This window comes from Schistocerca piceifrons, chromosome 1 (genome assembly GCF_021461385.2).
Source record: "Schistocerca piceifrons isolate TAMUIC-IGC-003096 chromosome 1, iqSchPice1.1, whole genome shotgun sequence".
NCBI lineage: Eukaryota > Metazoa > Arthropoda > Insecta > Orthoptera > Acrididae > Schistocerca > Schistocerca piceifrons.
Genome location: NC_060138.1, coordinates 998848841 through 998869858, shown reverse-complemented (window position 1 = coordinate 998869858; position 21018 = coordinate 998848841). Strand labels below are relative to the sequence as shown.

Below are 21018 nucleotides of genomic sequence, written 5' to 3'. Positions count from 1 at the left end.
GACCACGTACACCCCTTGATGACGATCATGTTTCTTGACTGCAGTGGCATTTTTCAACAAGATAATGCGCCATATTGCAGGACCAGGAGCGGGGCAGAGTGGTTCGAAGACGCTGTGGCGAGCCCCAACTGATGTGCTGGCCCCCAGTTTACGAGACCTGAAGCTGGTCGAACACATTTGGGATGTGATTGAACGTAACGTCAGACGTCATCGCTCCCCTATCTGGAATTTACGGGAATTATGTCACTTGTGTATGCATATGTGGTGTAAAATCCACCCAGAGACCTACCAAGGCCTCATTCCTTCCATGCCACGACGCGTGGCCGGCGTTATTCGTGCCAAAGGTGGACATACCGGCTATTACATGGGTGGACATAATGTTCTGGCTGATCAGTGTGTAAGGTTGTGTCCACCGAAGGATGGCTCAGTTAAGGCCTGGGCTTTTTTCATATGATCGCAATTAGGCTCCATTATCGGGCAGCAGGAATAAATGACAGGTGCAAATTTTGTATTGGGGGAAGTGTTGTACCTAGACAGTGTACCTAGGAATACATGATGATTTTTGGTTGGTACTACAGTCTCGTGACTGATTTTAGAATCACATGAAGGAATGTGCATTAGAGACTGCCATAGCAGTTTCCACTATGTTCTGCAGATTTTGCTGTTGCTGTACGTGAGGTTTTGTTTTGCGTAGCACTTGTGAATATTTCGAGTTTTACACATTTAAGTGCTTTATAATATATTAAAGCTGTTTGTAATATGTCGTCAGTTCTTCAGCTATAAAATTTTATGGCAAGCAAAGTAAATTCTACATATTTCCAAAACTAGTTGGATAACATGTGGACGGTAAAGTTATACTTCGTCGGTCATGGACTGTGTTATATGTTGAAGCAGGGCAAGGCCTTTGCCATGGAACATGTGATATTTGCAAATTAAAGGGACTTCGGTAATGCCTCCACAATTTTACCTGACCTGAAAATGGAAATTAGTGCTAGTTTCCGGCAGCTTTAATTTCAAAAAGCACTTGCCTTTAATTGTTTTTCTATAGTACTGCTCCTAACTCTGAGGTGACAAAAGTCATGAAATACCTATTAATATTGCGTCGGACTTCACTTTGCCTGGCGTACTGCATCAGGTCGACGTCGCATGGACACAGCCGGTGCAGGATTTTGTACACGAACTGACCTCTCGATTGTGCCCCATAAATGTTCCATGAGACTCACATCAGACAGTCTGATTGGCTAAATCATCGTATTGCCCGGAACGTTCATCTAACCAATAGCGAACAGTTGTGACCCCGTCACGTGTTTTGGAACGTAAAATCCATGAATGGCTGCACATAGTCCCCAAGTAGCCGAACATAACCATTTGCAGTTAATAATCGGATCAGTTGGACCAGAGGACCCAGCCGATTCCATGTAAACACAGCCCACACCATTAAGGATCCACCACCAGTTTGCACAGTGCCTCGTTGACAAGTTGGCCTGCGCCACTGTAACCTACCATCAGCTCTTACTATCTAAAATCGGGACCTATCTGACCAGGCCCCGGTTTTCTAGTTGTCTAGAGTCTAACGGACGAGGTCAAGAGCCAATGAGAGTGGCTGCAGGGATGTAGTGCTGTTGGCGAATGCACTCGCGTTGGTCATCTGCTGCCATAGCCAGCTAAAGCCAAATTTCGACTCGCTGTCTTAACAGATACGCTCGTCGTAAGTCCTAAGTTGATTTATGTGGTACTCTCACGCAGTGTTTCTTGTCCGTTAGCACTAACGATTCTACTCAAACGCTGTCGCTCTCGGTCGATAAGTGAAAGCCGTCAGCCACTGCGTTGTCTGTGGCACGAGGTAAGGCCTGATATAAGGTATTCTCGCCACATTCTTGACACTGTGGTTCTCGGAATAGAGAATTCCCTAACGGTTTCCGAAATGGAATGTCCCATGCGTCTAGCTCCAACTATTATTCCGCATTCAAAGTCTGTTAATTCCGGTCGGGCAGGCATGATCACTTCAGACACTTTCTCCTATGAATCACCTGAGTATGAATGACACATGCCCTTTGACATCTTGTGTACGTGATACGACTGGCCTCCGTATATGTGCATATTGCTATCCAGTGACTTCTGTCACTTAAGTGCAATTTGAATTGACTTACTCGTTATTGGTGTCTAGTAGAGTAGTAGTTTAACAGATAGGCTACTAAATACCATATTAACAAGATTTTCTTGATTCCTACACTTTTTAAATTTCAGTAGAATATTTTTTTAGGTATATGACCATGATGTACCTCGGAACGTGTCTTATTGTTTGGAAACAACCTGAAATTTCCGGAGAATTTTTTTTTATTTCATAAAACGTCCACAGCATATAAAAAGTGAATGCCATTATTTAAAAATGGCGTAACAAAACTATATTAAATTTCTACAACAGTGAAAGTCTGGCAAGTTTCCCAAGTTACAGACAGACCTTCTCCTACATTTTTGTACACCATTTGCTTCCTTTTCTAGTATTTGATGCCGTTGACGGAAACACCAAGTTTCATAAGGACGAAGCGACTTGTCACCGCTCTTTGGCTGCTCGCAGGTAGTTAGACGAATACTCCAATGAATTCAAAACCATGGCTGGCCCCACAGATCGCACGACCTTGAGCAAACCGAGCGTTTTTAGGGTGCTGTATATGCCCGTCTACTCTCGATGAATCCAGCTCCAACTACCCAAGAACAACTGTGTGTTCCACTATTAGATGCATGGATCAATATTTCTCCAAAACGATTCCAACACCTCGTAAAGTTCTCGCCTCAATCGGTTACTGCACACCTGAGGGCTCACCGAGAGGCGACTCGCTATCAACATCATATCCAGTGCGTTCCAATGACTTTTTAAAACAAAAATATGACATCACTTGGAACAACTTATCCTGAATGGTCGCTTGCTCTAATATGGATATATTTCTCGATGGACTCAGTGGCTGAGTATCACGTTTATTGCACATGACAAATTATAACAGACTTCTAATGCGAAAAGAGCATGTTTTAAATGTTCGTAAATTAAAAATCATTTCTATGATCAGACTCCTTTCCCTGCACTGCAGTTGGAGTTTCGCTTGAATGTAATTTCGTATACTACACAGTAAATACATCAGCCGCGAGACGAATGAATCAGAGTAGTGCGTAACATGAGTGGCAAGATAGAAAACAAACACCGGACAAAAATAATTCTTAGCATTACATGCGTCTTGACATGTTTCAGAAGTTATCACGTAAGTAACGAGAAACGTCCAATTGAAACACAGGTAACAGCATCGCATACTGATAACTCAGACACGTATTATTTCCTCAGATGGAGAGTGTTATCTATCACACCATCACATATTCACTTACGGCGATAAAAACTAAAGTATCAAATGCGCATTACCGTGACTGATGGTCTCACAGACAAATGGAAATGGAATTTAAAAAGCAGGATAATTCAAGCAGCAGCTGATTTTCTATTTTGCACTTAATTTCTTAAACACACGAATAAATAATTGAAATTTGTATGTACCAAAGCCATTTTGCTTAACAAGGAATATTCTCCTTGCTTCACGCAGGAACTCAGCTGCAAGACTGATTAAACGTGAGCTTTCTTGTTCTACCTCATTGGCCTCATAGAGAAAAGGATACACCTCGTTTTCATCTTCCCAGCTCTTGTCAGCTAGATTTGTAACTGTCTTGCGAAATTCTCCACGGAGAAATTTGCAAACTGGCTCATTGACGTGCAAACTGGCAAAACTCGTGGCCACTCTGCTTCGGCCGAAACTGAAAACCGACCGGCACAGACATTAAGGACTCACTGAAAAGTTAAAGAAACTGAAGCTTGAACAAACGACATCCTGGTCAGATGTTATTTCTTCGTTTACCAGTTTGCTACACAAAGACTCTCAGAAGCAAGTCGGTTCCATTTTCTCACTGGACATTATCAAGCAGCTTTAAACTGTCTTACTAAGATCTGATATATATAGAATGGGTACTTATACGAAAGTCTGAAAGACATCGCCATGAGTAATCCACTTTGGTGACTGTCATTTTCTTCATGTTGCATTTTCAAGACAGCCAAAGGGCTTGGCATTTTGTAAACGTAAGGTGTGGTATCATTACACCGATATCTTCGTAGTGCCGAGCTATGGTAGAGAACGGCTCGGTGACTTCTTCAGATGTCTGCACACTCTCCACGTCAGCATTAAATTTATTATGGAAGCAGAAAAGGGTGAAGCCATAATGTGTTATCTATACATCTGTAACATAACCTTATTTTGCCCTCTGCAATACGTAACGACATCTTGCTGAAAAGTGAAGAGGTCCCACCAGCAAATGAGGCAATAACATTAGTAATACACAACATGTTATTCACGATCACCAGTAGATAACAAATAAGGATTTGAAAACATTAAATAAAACAGAAAAGGATACAAATAGTCTAAATAATATTATGTAAGAAGAGTGGATTAAATACAACATAAACTTCTGGTATGATGCGAACTTGGCAGATAAACAAGAAAAGTACACAGAAATGACCTAACATAACAATAAGAGAATTACTACAAAAACTGAAGAGTAACAGATTTAGATGGAATTAATGCAGAGTTGAGGGTTATCATTACAACTTACAATTGTTGCATATGTTTCATATATGCTGGAAGAAAAACGTATACCAAGGAATTGGAAGAAAAAGAAAGTAATGTCGATATACAAGAAAAGAGAAAAAAGTATACGTGAAAACTACAGAGGGATAAACTTACTTGAAACGGCATATAAATTCTATTCTACAATTTTAAACACTAGGCTGAAAAAAATAGCAGTGTCTTTACTTGTGAAAGAACAGGTCGGATTTAGAAAGGTACAATCAACGAGCGATGAAATTTTTACTTTACGATAGCTTACTGAAAAGCAGAGAGAGTTTAAGAAAGAGAGACGCAACGCTTTTACAGATTTTGATGCGGCTACCGATAATGTGGATACAGAAAAATTATGGAGAATAACGGAGGACAGAGATTATCCGATATAGCTTACATCAGCTGTCTAAAGTTGGTATAAACAACTATCAGTAATCTTATATATAGAAGGTATATGTACGGAACCGATACAAAGGCCTATGCTATGCCCTAAGCAATTCAATATTTACAGTGACGTTGCAGATCGCAAATGACTCTTAGGATAAATACTGGGCTCCATCTCAATAACACGATAAAGCTAAAATCAGTCCTTTATGCTGAAGATTAGATGGGTATATCACATAACTAATGAGGAGATATTGAATAGGATTGGTGAGAAGAGAAGTTTGTAGCACAACTTGACTAGAAGAAGGGATCGGTTGGTAGGACATGTTCTGAGGCATCAAGGGATCACCAATTTAGTATTGGAGGGCAGCGTGGAGGGTAAAAATCGTAGAGGGAGACCAAGAGATGAATACACTAAGCAGATTCAGAAGGATGTAGGCTGCAGTAGGTACTGGGAGATGAAGAAGCTTGCACAGGATAGAGTAGCGTGGAGAGCTGCATCAAACCAGTCTCATGACTGAAGACCACAACAACAACAACATGCTGATGACCTTACGCCAATTTTTTTCAAGAGAAGATTATTTAAAAGACGTGATTTACGAACTAAATAAAATATGTACAGAATATAATATCAAAATATCTTCTAGTAAATCTAAGTCAAAGGCATTTTGTGAAAAATATCCAGTCAGAATGAAGAAAGCAGGTAACGTAAAAAACAACTGAATAGGTAAAACATTGGATGTAAAATATCGTATGAATCGAAGAAGATATGCAGATCAAATTGAATAGATTTGGAAGTATCTGTGGAACAATTGATACGTAGAACTTCAAAGCATAAAATACAGGATGACATGCGACTTAAATTTTTTAAAAAACCACATTGTCAACCTATTATACGAAAAAGAATAGAGGGAGTTGAATAAATGTTAAGAAAAGCAAATACAAAGGATAGAAATTAGATTTCTTAGAGTGGTGAAGGAATGTAAAAGAATACATAAAATACAAAGTGAAAGTATTCGAGAGAAGCTGAGATTTTGGAGTGTTAAAGAGAAACTGAATGAATACAAAAAGGAATGTACTGAATATCTACAAAGAAGGAATCCGGAGATGAGGAGCTGCAAACCGAATGGGAAAAGAGAGTAAGGTGGAGACCGTAACAGACCGGCCAAAATTGGCCTAATACGGAAATTGCAAAAGAAAAAGAGGATGATGTTTGGTTTGTGGGGCACAGTTATCAGCGCTTGTACAAATTCCCAACCTTTGCTCATTCCAATCTCGCCACTTTCATGAATGAAGATGAAATGATGAGGACAACACAAACACCCAGTCATCTCGAGGCAGGTGAAAATCCCTGACCCCGCCGTGGATCGAACCCAGGACCCCGTGCTCGGGAAGCGAGAACGCGACCGCGAGACCACGAGCTGCGGACAAAAAGAAGAGGAAGAAGGTCTTGCTAATAAGCAATATTCATTAAACAAGATGATCATATGTTTCCTTCGTCTTTTTGCGATTTCGTTTGTTTTATCTGAGATAGTAAACTTTGAACTTGGGCAACCTTTCGGTATTTACACGTTGTTACGAGGCCTCTCGACCAGTATTCTGATGATACTCACGCTGCCCACAAGTGTTGGCGCACTCCACTTTCTGTGGGTTGGTGTACGTCTGGTTATCAGAGCCGCACACGGGGTTGTACTGCGGCGGCGTCGGGCAGTCGCAGGGCACCGGAGACGCCGGCGCACCCGTAGATGTCGGTGGGGGTGGCGTCGGCGGCGTCGGCGGCGGCTGTGGCGGCGTCGTCGTGGTGGTGCTGGTGGTGGCGCTGTCCGGGAGGTCGGGCGGCAGGGTGAGCACCCCGGGCCACCAGCCCTGCCGCCCCTGAGGCAGCGACACTGCCACGCCCACTGTGAACAACACGCGCGCGGTGTCACAGCACTGGAAGTCACGTAGCCCTCGACTCGTCACCGTGATCGGCGACTCGAAATTATATTTTGTGGGCAAACACCTCTGAAATAACGCGAAGGAACTTGCCCCCCTTCTTGCAGCGGTGTACCGTAGGTCTCTAGAAGAGCGTAGCGTTCCAAAGGATTGGAAAAGGGCACAGGTCATCCCCGTTTTCAAGAAGGGACGTCGAACAGATGTGCAGAACTATAGACCTATATCTCTAACGTCGATCAGTTGCAGAATTTTGGAACACGTATTGTGTTCGAGTATAATGACTTTTCTGGAGACTAGAAATCTACTCTGTAGGAATCAGCATGGGTTTCGAAAAAGACGGTCATGTGAAACCCAGCTCGCGCTATTCGTCCACGAGACTCAGAGGGCCATAGACACGGGTTCACAGGTAGATGCCGTGTTTCTTGACTTCCGCAAGGCGTTCGATACAGTTCCCCACAGTCGTTTAATGAACAAAGTAAGAGCATATGGACTATCAGACCAATTGTGTGATTGGATTGAGGAGTTCCTAGATAACAGGACGCAGCATGTTATTCTCAATGGAGAGAAGTCTTCCGAAGTAAGAGTGATTTCAGGTGTGCCGCAGGGGAGTGTCATAGGACCGTTGCTATTCACAATATACATAAATGACCTGGTGGATGACATCGGAAGTTCACTGAGGCTTTTTGCAGATGATGCTGTGGTGTACCGAGAGGTTGTAACAATGGAAAATTGTATTGAAATGCAGGAGGATCTGCAGCGAATTGACGCATGGTGCAGGGAATGGCAATTGAATCTCAATGTAGACAAGTGTAATGTGCTGCGAATATACAGAAAGATAGATCCTTTATCATTTAGCTACAAAATAGCAGGTCAGCAACTGGAAGCAGTTAATACCATAAATTATCTGGGAGTACGCATTAGGAGTGATTTAAAATGGAATGATCATATAATGTTGATCGTCGGTAAAGCAGATGCCAGACTGAGATTCATTGGAAGAATCCTAAGGAAATGCAATCCGAAAACAAAGGAAGTAGGTTACAGTACGCTTGTTCGCCCACTGCTTGAATACTGCTCAGCAGTGTGGGATCCGTACCAGATAGGGTTGATAGAAGAGATAGAGAAGATCCAACGGAGAGCAGCGCGCTTCGTTACAGGATCATTTAGTAATCGCGAAAGCGTTACGGAGATGATAGATAAACTCCAGTGGAAGACTCTGCAGGAGAGACGCTCAGTAGCTCGGTACGGGCTTTTATTGAAGTTTCGAGAACATACCTTCACCGAAGAGTCAAGCAGTATATTGCTCCCTCCTACGTATATCTCGCGAAGAGACCATGAGGATAAAACCAGAGAGATTAGAGCCCACACAGAGGCATACCGACAGTCCTTCTTTCCACGAACAATACGAGACTGGAATAGAAGGGAGAACCGATAGAGGTACTGAAGGTACCCTCCGCCACACACCGTCAGGTGGCTTGCGGAGTATGGACGTAGATGTAGATGTAGATGTAGAAATTCTGAGTGGTGTCGGGTTGTGCACGCAAGATGTTTATCAGGAGACACAATTCGACAACAACATGGACCTATTATTTGTTGAAATTGTAAGTAGCCTGTCTGTGTGTTGGCAGCGCTATAGGCTGTGTCAATATCCCTGACAGCGCTCTGCGCTCTCGACAAGAGATTCTGTGGATGGACGGACTAGTAGTTAGCGAGTGGATAGGGAAGTGTATGAACTTGATATTCTTAGTGGAGACTGTGTTGGTAGGACATGCATTGTAAAGTGAGATGAAATGATGTGCAAATGGTTCAAATGGCCCTGAGCACTATGGGACTTAACATCTGTGGTCATCAGTTCCCTAGAACTTATAACTACTTAAACCTAACTAACTTAAGGACATCATACACATCCATGCCCGAGGCAGGATTCGAACCTGCGACCGTAGCGGTCACGCGGTTCCAGACTGAAGCGCCTACAACAGCACGGCCACACCGGCTGGCATGAAATGATGTGTTTATAAGAAAATACGCTAGGAAATGTATGATGATAGATGTTTGTTTGATAATGTTTGGGGAGTGGAATTATTGACAACTATATAATTTTTGGAACCCGATGTCACATGAATAAGGTAAAATTTTCTCTTCAACAAAATCTTTCTTTGGCTAACCACATGCTTCCTACTAGCTAGAGTCTATAGTAGTTTATTTAGCTGGCTGTAGTCTCTTGTCATTTTCAGAAACAACACATTGATTCAAACTGAAGATGTTTACACCAATGCTACAGCGTCCATCACACTTTATCAGTATAGTGAAAAAAACTGAAAGAAAAGGAAAGGAGAGTCCTCATCATGAAACTTAATATCAGCTGCCGCAGAGGAGTTCTTCAAAACTTTAAACCGAGAAAACGATGGAAGAATACGCATTAATGGATCCTATCTGAGGCACCCCTGTTTTGCAGATATTGTACTGTTTTCCTCAAGTGCAGATAATGTTCAACAATAAATGGGTAACTTAATGGAGAAGCTTTGAATCGAAATTGAAAAAGAATTACAGTAAGACAAACATTATTTATATTACAGTTGAAGTCACGAACGATGGCGGTCTAGTTTAGGCTTGTTCCGCGCACCTACGTCACGTAGGTGCCAGGCACTTAAATGTGATTTGCAGAGTATCCATGTAGATGTAATCTTCGACAGCCAATGAGCGCTCAGTAGTGTTTTGAACGCTCTGCTGTGAATGCCGTAGTTAATGTGAGCGTAAATGTGACCGTAGCGAGCTGTTAAGTGAATTTCGATTCCATTTGTTGCGAAATCTCATCGCTGATTGTGGTGGTAAGTGATAAATTCTGCATAAGCAAGCAAGAGACATAATATGCAGGATATAGGCTTTGTTCAAGCGTACCGCAACTGTCGCTTAGAATCGTCAACAATGCAATTCCCGTCCGTGCCTTGACATACGCAAACCGCCACCGTTCATGGATCTGACTATAGCATATCGAAAAGAAAATAGTTCAAATCATCAATGAAGTCATGGACCCATATGGTGACACAATAGGAAAATAAATGAACGAAAGTGTAGAAGTGCACTGTAGGACTTTAGCTAAACTTTTTCAGAAATAATCCTGAGAATCGTCAAAAAAGTAAAGTTTGCTATCGGGTATATTACCAGCCTTAACTTACGGCGGTGAGAGATGATCTCTGAATGCGAGAACCATTCTAATATTGAGATTTGTTCAGCGAACAATGGAGAGATTTTTGTTGAACCAGCTAGGAGGTACAGGAACTAGATCAGAAACAAATCAGAGTGGGTGTGGTAACTGTGGAGGTAGCCAAGACATGTTACTTCACCAATTAATGGCAGATAGGTTATGGAATATGTTTCCTGGATTCCAGATTAAATGAAACGTTGGGAATGATGACCTAATGGAAAGTGGGTAGAGACTTTAGATGGTACACAAGAGTAAAATGGATATGTACGCGTGTGGCTGGAGACAGTAATGCACACAAAAGCTGAACGTTGGCCAGCAGTGAGTAGGTTAAATGGCTGATGGTGATGGTGGTCACAGAGAAATCAAGTATGGTGACCGCCGGATAGAAGTTCCAACGGTCTATAAATTGTCCAGGGGAATGTCAACCGGTTGGCGCCTCCGCAAAATTGAGCTCAAGTCATCAGTCGGTCGTTTTTGTTGGCCTCGTGAGCAACGGTAGCTGATATAAGGACGACAGCAGTTTGAAGCCATCCGGAGAACAGCTTCGTTTTCCCGGCGGGGTCAGGGATTTTCTGTGTGTGTGTGTGTGTGTGTGTGTGTGTGTGTGTGTGTGTGAAATCTTATGGGACTTAACCGCTAAGGTCATCAGTCCCTAAGCTTACCCACTACTTAACCTAAATTATCCTAAGGACAAACACACGCACCCATGCCCGAGGAAGGACTCGAACCTCCGCCGGGACCAGCCGCACACTCCATGGCTGCAGCGCCCAGACCGCTCGGCTAATCCCGTGCGGCTCAGGGATTTTCTCTGCCTCGTGATGACTGGGTGTTGTGTGCTGTCCTTATGTTAGTTAGGTTTAAGTAGTTCTAAGTTCTAGGGAACTGATGACCATAGATGTTAAGTCCCATAGTGCTTAGAGCCAACAGCTTCATAAAACTGACTCACCATGTACAGTCTGGCTCCAGTTTAGTTCCTCACCACTGAACTGCTGACTGCCATACAAGAGTGGGTCCCTACTGACCTGAAAGAACTCCAGGCTTATCACAACTGCAATGTTCGTTCTGGTGGTCTAATTGTAAAACACTGGACTTGAAAAACAGATGTACTGTATCAAATTCTGACCTAACGCAGGAAATTTTTCTGTCTGCCTTTAACTGGAGACGAGCAAGTCGCCGAAGTGGCATCCAATTGAAAGACGTACATCAAGATGTCAGCCCACGCGAAATTATTATTATTATTATTTTAAAACTACTACAACAAGCTAACGTACTATTCACTGGCGTAGAATATAAATAATTACTGGTGTAGTAAGTATGAATGTCAAAATTGCAAGTAATGAAATGGTGGCAGTAATATTCGCATAGGAAAAATTATGTAGTCAGAAGTAACACGGCCTACATTCCTGGCGGTACGACACAGAACTTCGACAGCGATCGTTTATACAGGGTGCCTCAAACCATTGGTGTTAACGCTAGATTATCCCCTAGAATGAGTATTTTGAGATAAGAAACTAATGGTCGGAATGAATGGTTCAGGCGGTACGAGGTCCTCAATGACCAGTGCTTGTGAGGAATGCTGTGTTTCGTAGCAAACGAACGTCTGTTGCATCGTCGTTGGTGGCGCTATCTTAAGAAAGATTGACGTGTCCAAGACGAAGTCTCCCACCGTATACAATCAACGACGGTAGTCGAAGATGTAGCGTTACTCGTCACATGAACTTGCAAGCACGTACTTGGAATATATATAGTAGGATGCAGAACACAGGAGACCAAACGACTGCACAGAGAATAGTTCTCAACAGGCGCCATTCTGTTTAGGAGAAATTTATCGTCGTGAACCGTGAACAGAAACGTACCGGAAATTGTATCATTAAAGTCGCAGGGGTCCCCATAAAGAATTGTTCGTTCTGCACTACTGAAGAGGTGGTATTGGATAGAATTCATGAATCACAATTGATAAAATATTCCGGGCTGTTATGCCGTGGTCGAATTGATTTCACATTAGAGCCCAACGTTTCGTCCCCGGCTGCGGAGGACATTTTCAAGGGGGATCTTCGCTCCTTTTAATGTTATGAAAACTAAAGGAGGAGTAAGTGGAAAGGAAACGAAAGGGAAGGTACTATTGATATCAGCTGCATCAGGACTTTCTGCAGTATCTGCGGCGACTAGTGAAAAGGATCTCCTGCTTATAATGCAGTTGCGCCATCCGGACACGGTATTTATCGCAAATGCGCGGACGATCTCGGAGGGCCTCCAGGCCGACACACATTCTTTCCTAGTGCCACCTATCCATAGTCCTTTTCCACGTCCTCCATCTCCGCTACTTAGAGATTCCCGCAGGAGGTCTGACGTAACTGTGCACCCTCACTGAAGGTGGTGGATTCATTGCCCATTGGAGCGATTCTGTGTCAGTGTTTCGGACAGACACCATGCATTCATATAATTATTTGAATGTCCAATTCACGTCCTGGCTCGCTACTGGGTGACGTCAGTCAGTAGAGAGCCAAGGTATCAATCGGACAGTCAAAGCATCTACGATCACCCTTGAAAATGTCCTTCGCAGATGGGGACGAAACGTTGGGTTTAAATGTGAAATCCATTCGAACAAGACATAATAGCACGGAACATTTTATTAATTGTGATATTGCCGGCCGCGGAAGTTTGGAAGTTTACTCTTTACAAAATTCATGAATACATACCCACCAACAGGCCCATGAAAAACACACATTGAAAGAAACAGTGTGGAGAAGATTCTTGGGGCCGAACGAGTATTAACACAGATTGCAGTTAAGAAATGGATTATGTTGTTAGTTTCTTGCATTTAGACTGCTTGCTTGTATTTAGAATGGCGGTCATAGCTTTGAACAATTGTTACGAACTCAACGTGTTGTTATTAGATGTGAGTTGTCTTCTTCAAGAAAAGATTGCTCATTTCCGATTATCACTAAGGATTTCGAATATTGAGTAAGAATTTATTATCAGTCTTAGGATAATTACATTACAGGACCTATTACTTTAGGATATGAATTAATGTCTCATTTTGCTCAAATCTACCGTAACAATGTATCATTTCGTGCTTCGGAACAGCTGCTCTAAATAAGTCACCAACCTCAAAATAACTGTGAAGCATTTGACACTGGATTTTAACGTTCAGTACACCGTATGTGTACGTATCTATATTATATGGAAATTATTTTTGTATGACACGTCACGTGGAGTAGCCAGCATTGTACTGCGAAGTACAGTAACGAAGTTCAGAACTATATTTCCATTTTATTATTTTTGTTGAGTGTTCTACGATCCTCGATGGTTTTGATATTAATTTATGACATTACTTACAAATACATCAACACTTTTGTGTACAGATCTATGCAAGTCGTAGAAACTGCACTGTGCTGCACTCATTGCAAACTTCTGCCTGGCATGTAAATATCTTTGTGATGACAATAAACTTTTATGTAATGTTTTTATTCCGCTTATGTGTCTAGATAACCTAGTAGAGCTTGCTGCGAACGCAAACAAATTCGATTGTGTTTCTTGTTACTTGAGAGCTTCATGCTCTCATATTGTAACGTAAATTCCAGAATGAGATTTTCACTCTGCAGCGGAGTGTGCGCTGATATGAAACTTCCTGAAAGATTAAAACTGTGTGCCCGACCGAGACTCGAACTCGGAACCTTTGCCTTTCGCGGGCAAGTGCTCTACCAACTGAGCTACCGAAGCACGACTCACGCCCGGTACTCACAGCTTTACTTCTGCCAGTATCTCGTCTCCTACCTTCCAAACTTAACAGAAGCTCTCCTGCGAACCTTGCAGAACTAGCACTCCTGAAAGAAAGGATACAGCGGAGACATGGCTTAGCCACAGCCTGGGGGATGTTTCCAGAATGAGATTTTCACTCTGCAGCGGAGTGTGCGCTGATATGAAACTTCCTGACACATTAAAACTGTGTGCCCGACCGAGACTCGAACTCGGGACCTTTGCCTTTCGCGGGCAAGTGCTCTACGAGATACTGGCATAAGTAAAGCTGTGAGAACCGGGCGTGAGTCGTGCTTCGGTAGCTCAGTTGGTAGAGCACTTGCCCGCACTTGCCCGCGAAAGGCAAAGGTCCCGAGTTCGAGTCTTCGTCGGGCACACAGTTTTAATCTGCCAGGAAATGTAACGTAAATTATACACGAAACTACAGTGAAGAGCCAAAGAAACTGGTAAACATACCTAATATCGTGTAGAGCCTCCGCGAGAACGCACAAGTGCCTCAACACGACCTGGCATGCACTCGGCTAATGCCTGAAGTGTGGCTGAAAGGAACTAACACCATGAATCCTGGAAGGCTGTCAATAAATCAGTAAGATTACGAGTGGGTGGAGATCTCTTCTGAACAGCAAGTTGCAAGCCATCCAAGATATGTTCAGAAGTGTTCATGTCTGCAGAGTTTGGTGGTCAGCGGAAATGTTTACACTCAGAAGAGTGTTCCTGGAGCCACTCTGTAGCAATTCTGGACGTGTGGGGTGTCGCATTGTCCTGCTGGAATTGTCCAAGTCTGTCGGAATGTACGATGGACATGAATGGATGCAGGTGATCACAGAGGACACGTACGTGTCACCTCTCAGAGTCGTATCTAGACGTATCAGGGGTCCCATATCACCCTAACTCCACACACCCCATACCATTATAGAGCCTTCACCAGTTTGAACAGTCTCCTCCTGACACGCAGGGTCCATGGTTTCATGATGTTGTCTCCATACCCGTACACGTCCATCCGCTCGATACAGTTTGAAACGAGACCCGTCCGACCAGGCAACACGTTTCCAGTCATCAACAGTCCAGTGCCGGTGTTGACGGGCCCATGCGAGGCGTAAAGCTCTGTGTCGTGCAGTCATCAATGGTACACGAGCAGCCTTCGGCTCCGAAGGCCCATATCGATGATGTTTCGTTGAATGATTCGCATGCTGACACCTGTTCATGGCACAGCACTGAAATCTGCAGCAATTTGTGGATGTGTTGCACTTGTCACGTTAAATGATTCTCTTCAGTCGCCATTGGTCCTGTTCTTGCAGGAACTTCTTCCGGCCGCAGCGAAGGCGGATGAAATTGTCGTACGGGAAAATCCACCTTGGAGAGGCTTCACACAGCTCGTGCGCCGACTATAACGCCCCGTTCAAACTCATTTAAAATCTTGATAACCTGCCATTGTAGCAGCAATAATTGATCTAACAACTGCACCAGACACTTGCTGCCTTACATAGGCGTTGCCAACCTCAGCGCCATATTCTACCTGTTTACATATCTCTGTATCTGAATACGCAGATCAGTTGCTTTGGCACTTCAGTGTGAAAATATCCTTCTAGGCGTACGTGTAACAGCATTTTGGCGAAACATTGTGCCAACACTGTGTTTGCTTTTTGTCGGCAAATCTTACCAGCCGCGGACAACGTTATCAAGATTACATACATTTACGTAACAAAACTGCCGCGTTTCTGCAAGTACCGGCCACCAAAATATCGCCGGATCCGGCTCTACAGTCTTCCAATACTGAGCGACGCCACATGCGGCCTTGAAGCTTTGATTCCATCAGACTACCTTCTGCAAACATTACGCTACATGCTGGCCCTGCCCAAATAAAAAATAGCTTGCGACACGCTCAAGGTGGGCGAGCGCAAGGATAACGATTTTGCCGCAGCTGGAATCTCACATGAACATTCCCCTAGGCGAAAATACAAGAGCGAGATTATGGCCGGCAGCGGCATTTCTACACCGGACCTACTTCTCGCTTCGTTGATGTTTGTTAGTAATTTCTTTTGTGTTACGTCTACTGATACTGCATAAAATAACACAACGATTACAGCTTCTTTCCTTGTTTCCCTATAATCATTAACCAACTTCCATTTCTTCCCATCAGCTTTTTATCCATTAATAAAAACAGCTAGAACTTTCTTTCAGAGAGTCATTGTTCTTTATCACTTCTATGTTAAGTGTCTTGCTGTCATTTTTCATGCGATTGTCCGAATTCCCCCCCACCACAACTGAGACCGTCTGTTTTCATTCAGTGTCATTTCCGTGACCCTCATGGAAAACGATCCCACGAAACAATGACAGCGTTCTGAAGGACTGAGGTCTGTATTGTCTTTTTGACCTGCGATATGTTGTACATGAACAAACGGATACAGATGTTCCGACAGTATGTCTCAGAATCGTTTGTCGATGATAGACTATAGCAAAAGTGTCAGTGGCACTGCTTTACGACATAAGAACTCACACGAATACCTACTGTCTGATCGAAGGTGTCTGGACACCCCTACGGAATACGATATTGACCGCTAGATATGACAAGAACAGACCAGTCAGTATAAAAGGAGGCAGACAGAGCCTTTTTGTCAGTACAGTATCAGAAACATCAGAATGGATTGCCCAGTAGAGCTCGGTCACTTCGACAGTGGACGTTACATTGTATCTCAACTGAGTAACAACAACCATCAGGGACATTTCAACCCTCCCGTAGCTGCAGAAGACGGACGTTGGTGATATCACTGTGAAGTGGAAACGCGAAGGAACACCTACAGCCAGCCGGAGTGGCCGAGCGGTTAAAGGCGCTACAGTCCGGAACCGCACGACCGCTACGGTCGCAGGCTCGAATCCTGCCTCGGGCATGGCTGTGTGTGATGTCCTTAGGTTAGTTAGGTTTAAGTAGTTCTAAGTTCTAGGGGACTTATGACCACAGCAGTTGAGTCCCATAGTGCTCAGAGCCATTTGAACCATTTTTGGACAACTACAGCTAACACCCAGGCCTCCAGATCGCAGACACACTGATCGGCAATAAACGTTGTGTGTCCGTAGGGTATCAACCAAAACACCGATTTGGTTCGTGCTGTGTGCTGTCGTCCAGTAGAACATGCGTAAACGGTAATTAACATAGGTCGCAAGTGCTACTCTGAGACGAAGAGGCTGGCGTAGAGGACGATTTCACGGAGGGCTGCATCAAATAATTCAGAGAATGCAGTGATGTCTTGTATGAGTAAACATCAAACAAGCTTGCTTGCGTCTTTGATGTTTGATCTTTACATGACTATCACACATACGCAGTTATATTAAGAAAGGAATATTTTAAGTTTCATTGGGCATTGCAGTTGTACAGCGCATAGCTGAATACCTTTTAGGGAACCGAAGATGATCAGATTCATGACCGAAATCGATCACCTTTAATAAAAAAAATTGTACAGCTGTGTATTATACAATGCAGCTCTTAACCTTTTTCCTTTGTTTGACTGTAATAGTGCTACAGAAGTTTCCCACACATTATACGATTAGCTGATTCCAGCCTCAGTATATTCGCAATGTGTGCGGGCATCTCACAAATTTGCGTAGAGATGCAGATGTTACTTGTATATTAAGTGTATATTTATGTGTCATCTGCTAATATTGACCATTTAAACCAGGCAGAAATCAGTAGACTATGTAAGACTGACGTATTTTTGTCTAATTATTAGAGCTACAAAATGACTTACCTGAATAACTTAACAAAGGTTGTAAACCTCATTTACAAATAGAACAAAGTACCGCTTGAATACCTTCAGCAATATCAAAAATATTTCTGATTAACAGCTTCAGTGTAATGGCGGAAAAGACAATGAAACCATTACGTTTAACTCCAGATAAACAAGAACATCACTTTCCAAAAATTAATACTCTGTGATGAAAGTGGAAATTAACACAAACTGTTGCACTTTCAGGCATAACTCCAAGGCACACATTTTACATGATATAAACAAACAAAAAAATAATTGAGAAAGCGGGTATATGACCAAACACCGAGAGTGTATTGCAAAATTCGACTTTTACTCTCTGACATATGTTACAAAGAATAATTGTAGCCAATGAATCAGATAAAATAAAATATTTGTGAGGTCAAGTTTAACATAAGGACATGCGATCTAAATCGATTCTTTTCTATTTTGTAAGGAAAACAAAATTGACGCATTTCAATCCTCACCAAGATACAGTTTTTGCCTCACTGATATCAAACAAGGTGAAAATATGGTAAAGGTCTCTGAAACTAACTGTAAGATTTCAGTCTATTGGTAGAATTTTTCAGTTATTCTATCATGTAAAAAGGAAAAGGAATTTTTGAAGGCAGTATTAGAAAGCCACTAATACACAGCAGCATTTTGGCTGGAATTTGAATAGTACGATATCAACACGTCACAAAGAAGAGACTATATGGCCGCCTATAGCACATCGAAACTACATCCATTGTTGAAATTCTGTATAACTTTAGATAAGTGTAGGAAATACAAGTGAGTTTTGAAGGAACCATTAGTGTCGTATAAAGTAAACCAACTGGAAGAACGATATGTCGAGCTTATTCGGTAGTAATGCATGCGAACGAGCAAGTTCAAATGGTTCATATGGCTCTAAGCACTATGGGACTTAACATCTGAGGTGATCAGTCCCCTAGACTTAGAACTACTTAAACCTAACTAACCTAAGGACATCACACACGTCCATGCCCGAGACAGGATTCGAACCTGCGACCGTAGCAGCCGCGTGGTTCCGGACTGAAGCGCCTAGAACCGCGGCCGGCGAAAGAGCAAGTATAATTGGACGTAGTGATTACTCATAGGCAACATTTAATACGTTACATGTGAAAGATCAGTGATGTCAAAGCATCATCAAAATTAGTGATTTACCAATATGAGGCAATTTTAATATATATAGATGTATAAATCGATACAACTGTTGTAGTTAGCTTTATAGGTAAGTAAATGAGAATCGATTAAAACACAAATGCTGTTGCGCTGATCTAAGGTCGTTTTCAATCTGAAGACGATTTCGCAATGTTTTGCTAGAGATGGCCCTTGCCTTTCTCCGACCTATGAACTGGCTTACCCACTCTGTTATAGGCGGACGTACAGTTTGCTTCACATCATGGAGAAATTCAACATTGCTAGAGGAGAAAGATGCGATTAAGAAAAATAGAAAATAAATAAATCCTCGGACCGACAGGAGACTGAAACACAGACCTTACGATTTGTAGTCTGGCACTTTTCCACTGTGCTAACGAGCCAGACATTTTGATATCTAATGAAACTTGCTACCAGTGTCAACCATCTTGACGTATTGCAGATATTTGGTTTGTCAGAAATTGAGGGAAATTTCAACGCACCCCTGGACCTTTGCATCAGTCATAAATACGACAAAAAAAAAAAAATTTTCCACAAATGTGTAGCGGTATAGGGAACACTATTTGGACACCATTTTCATGCGGAGATCTCTGTAACAAGTGAATTTTGTTTATAAGGAATGATATGAAGACTATTACACAAATAATTTGTGGAAATGCAGCCGGGTGACGTCTTCGACAACCAATGATGTTACTACGGATAGCCGGCCGGAGTGGCCTAGTGGTTCGAGGCGCTACAGTCTGGAACCGCGCGACCACTATTGTCGCAGGTTCGAATCCTGCCTCAGGCATGGATGTGTGTGATGTCCTTAGGTTAGTTAAGTTTAAGTAGTTCTAAGTTCTAGGGGACTGATTACCTCAGAAGTTAATTCCCATAGAGCTCAGAGCCACTTGAACGATTTTTTTTTTTTTTTTTTTACTACGAATAAACACCCTGTGATTTTCAGGGGACAAAGGCACTTGAACGATTTTCCTTATTTTACTACGAATAAACAACCTGTAATTTTCAGGGGACAAAGGCATTTGTACCCTGATAATGATGGGGTCTCGACCAATCGAAACATCAGCGGTTGTCGATGACGTCACCCGGCTGTATTCCCGTATGTTGTTTGCATATTTCAAACGCCGGGAGAAACTCAAATTTCATATGAAGAATATTGCTGGCTATGTGCTAGTCGACTACTTATAAGAACCGTTTGCATGAAATGATAGTGGAGGTTATGCACATGGGATGCGAATGAGAGCAAATGGACAGAAACAGTCCTTTAGATGTGTGTTGCACTACAAATGATGACTGCAGACAAGTTTAGGAATGAAGTACGAGAAGTGATATATTTTGCACAGTCGTATCTATAACAGTAAGTTGTTACCGCACAGGATACTGCACTGGTTCAGAGACGGGCACACAAGAGCCAGGTGTGGCGCCTGCAGTACTCACGAGCGCACAGCAGGAGTAGCCAGGCGGTCGTCATGGCGGCGGAGGCGAGACTGCGGACCGCGTGCGCAGCCGGTGCGAGAAGTAGCGGAGCTGGGCGTGCGCGGGGCAGTCCCTGGACCCTGGAGCGCGGGATTCCAGGCAGATGACCTCGGCGGCCCGCTGCCAGCAGCCACTGGCCCGCACCTGCTACTCTGACGTCAGGGCCAGCCGCAGGATGCGTCGGCTTCGTAACAGGTACCTTGCGTACGTACAGCAATAGCGGCCAACTCGTCTAGTAGCCTCTACCGTGCTGACCTTCAACTGCACTGCACTGCCTAACGATTCTCTAAATGAATCTCATTCTACACTACTGGCCATTAAAACTGCTACACCACGTAGATGACGAGCTACAGAAGTGAAATTTAACCGACAGGAAGAAGATGCTGTGATATGCAAATGATAAGCTTCTCAGAGCATTCACACAAGGTTGGTGACACCCACAACGTGCTGACATGAGGAAAGTTTCCAACCGATTTCTCATACACAAACAGCAGTCGACCGGCGTTGCCTGGTGGAACGTTGTTGTGATTCCTCGTGTAAGGAGGAGAAATGCGTACCATCACGTTTCCGACTTTTATAAAGGTCGGATTGTTGCCTATCGCGATTGCGGTTTATCGTATCGCGACATTGCTGCTCGCGTTGGTCGAGATCCAATGACTGTTAGCAGAATATGGAATCGGTGGGTTCAGGAGGGTAA

The 21018-nt window shown here is 43.1% G+C and overlaps 1 protein-coding gene across 1 annotated transcript in view; it reads right to left on the bottom strand.

Moving 5' to 3' along the window:
• Window positions 1–20414, bottom strand: part of LOC124800984 (4-O-methyl-glucuronoyl methylesterase 1-like) — a 28457-nt gene extending 8043 nt beyond the window's left edge. The window contains exons 1-2 of the mRNA XM_047263039.1: window positions 20283–20414; window positions 6644–6931 (exon numbers count right to left, since the gene is read on the bottom strand). Coding sequence (XP_047118995.1) covers window positions 6644–6931; window positions 20283–20316 — 322 coding nt within the window. The 5' untranslated portion in view covers window positions 20317–20414. The remainder of the gene's footprint in view (window positions 1–6643; window positions 6932–20282) is intronic.
• Window positions 20415–21018: the final 604 nt, after the last annotated feature.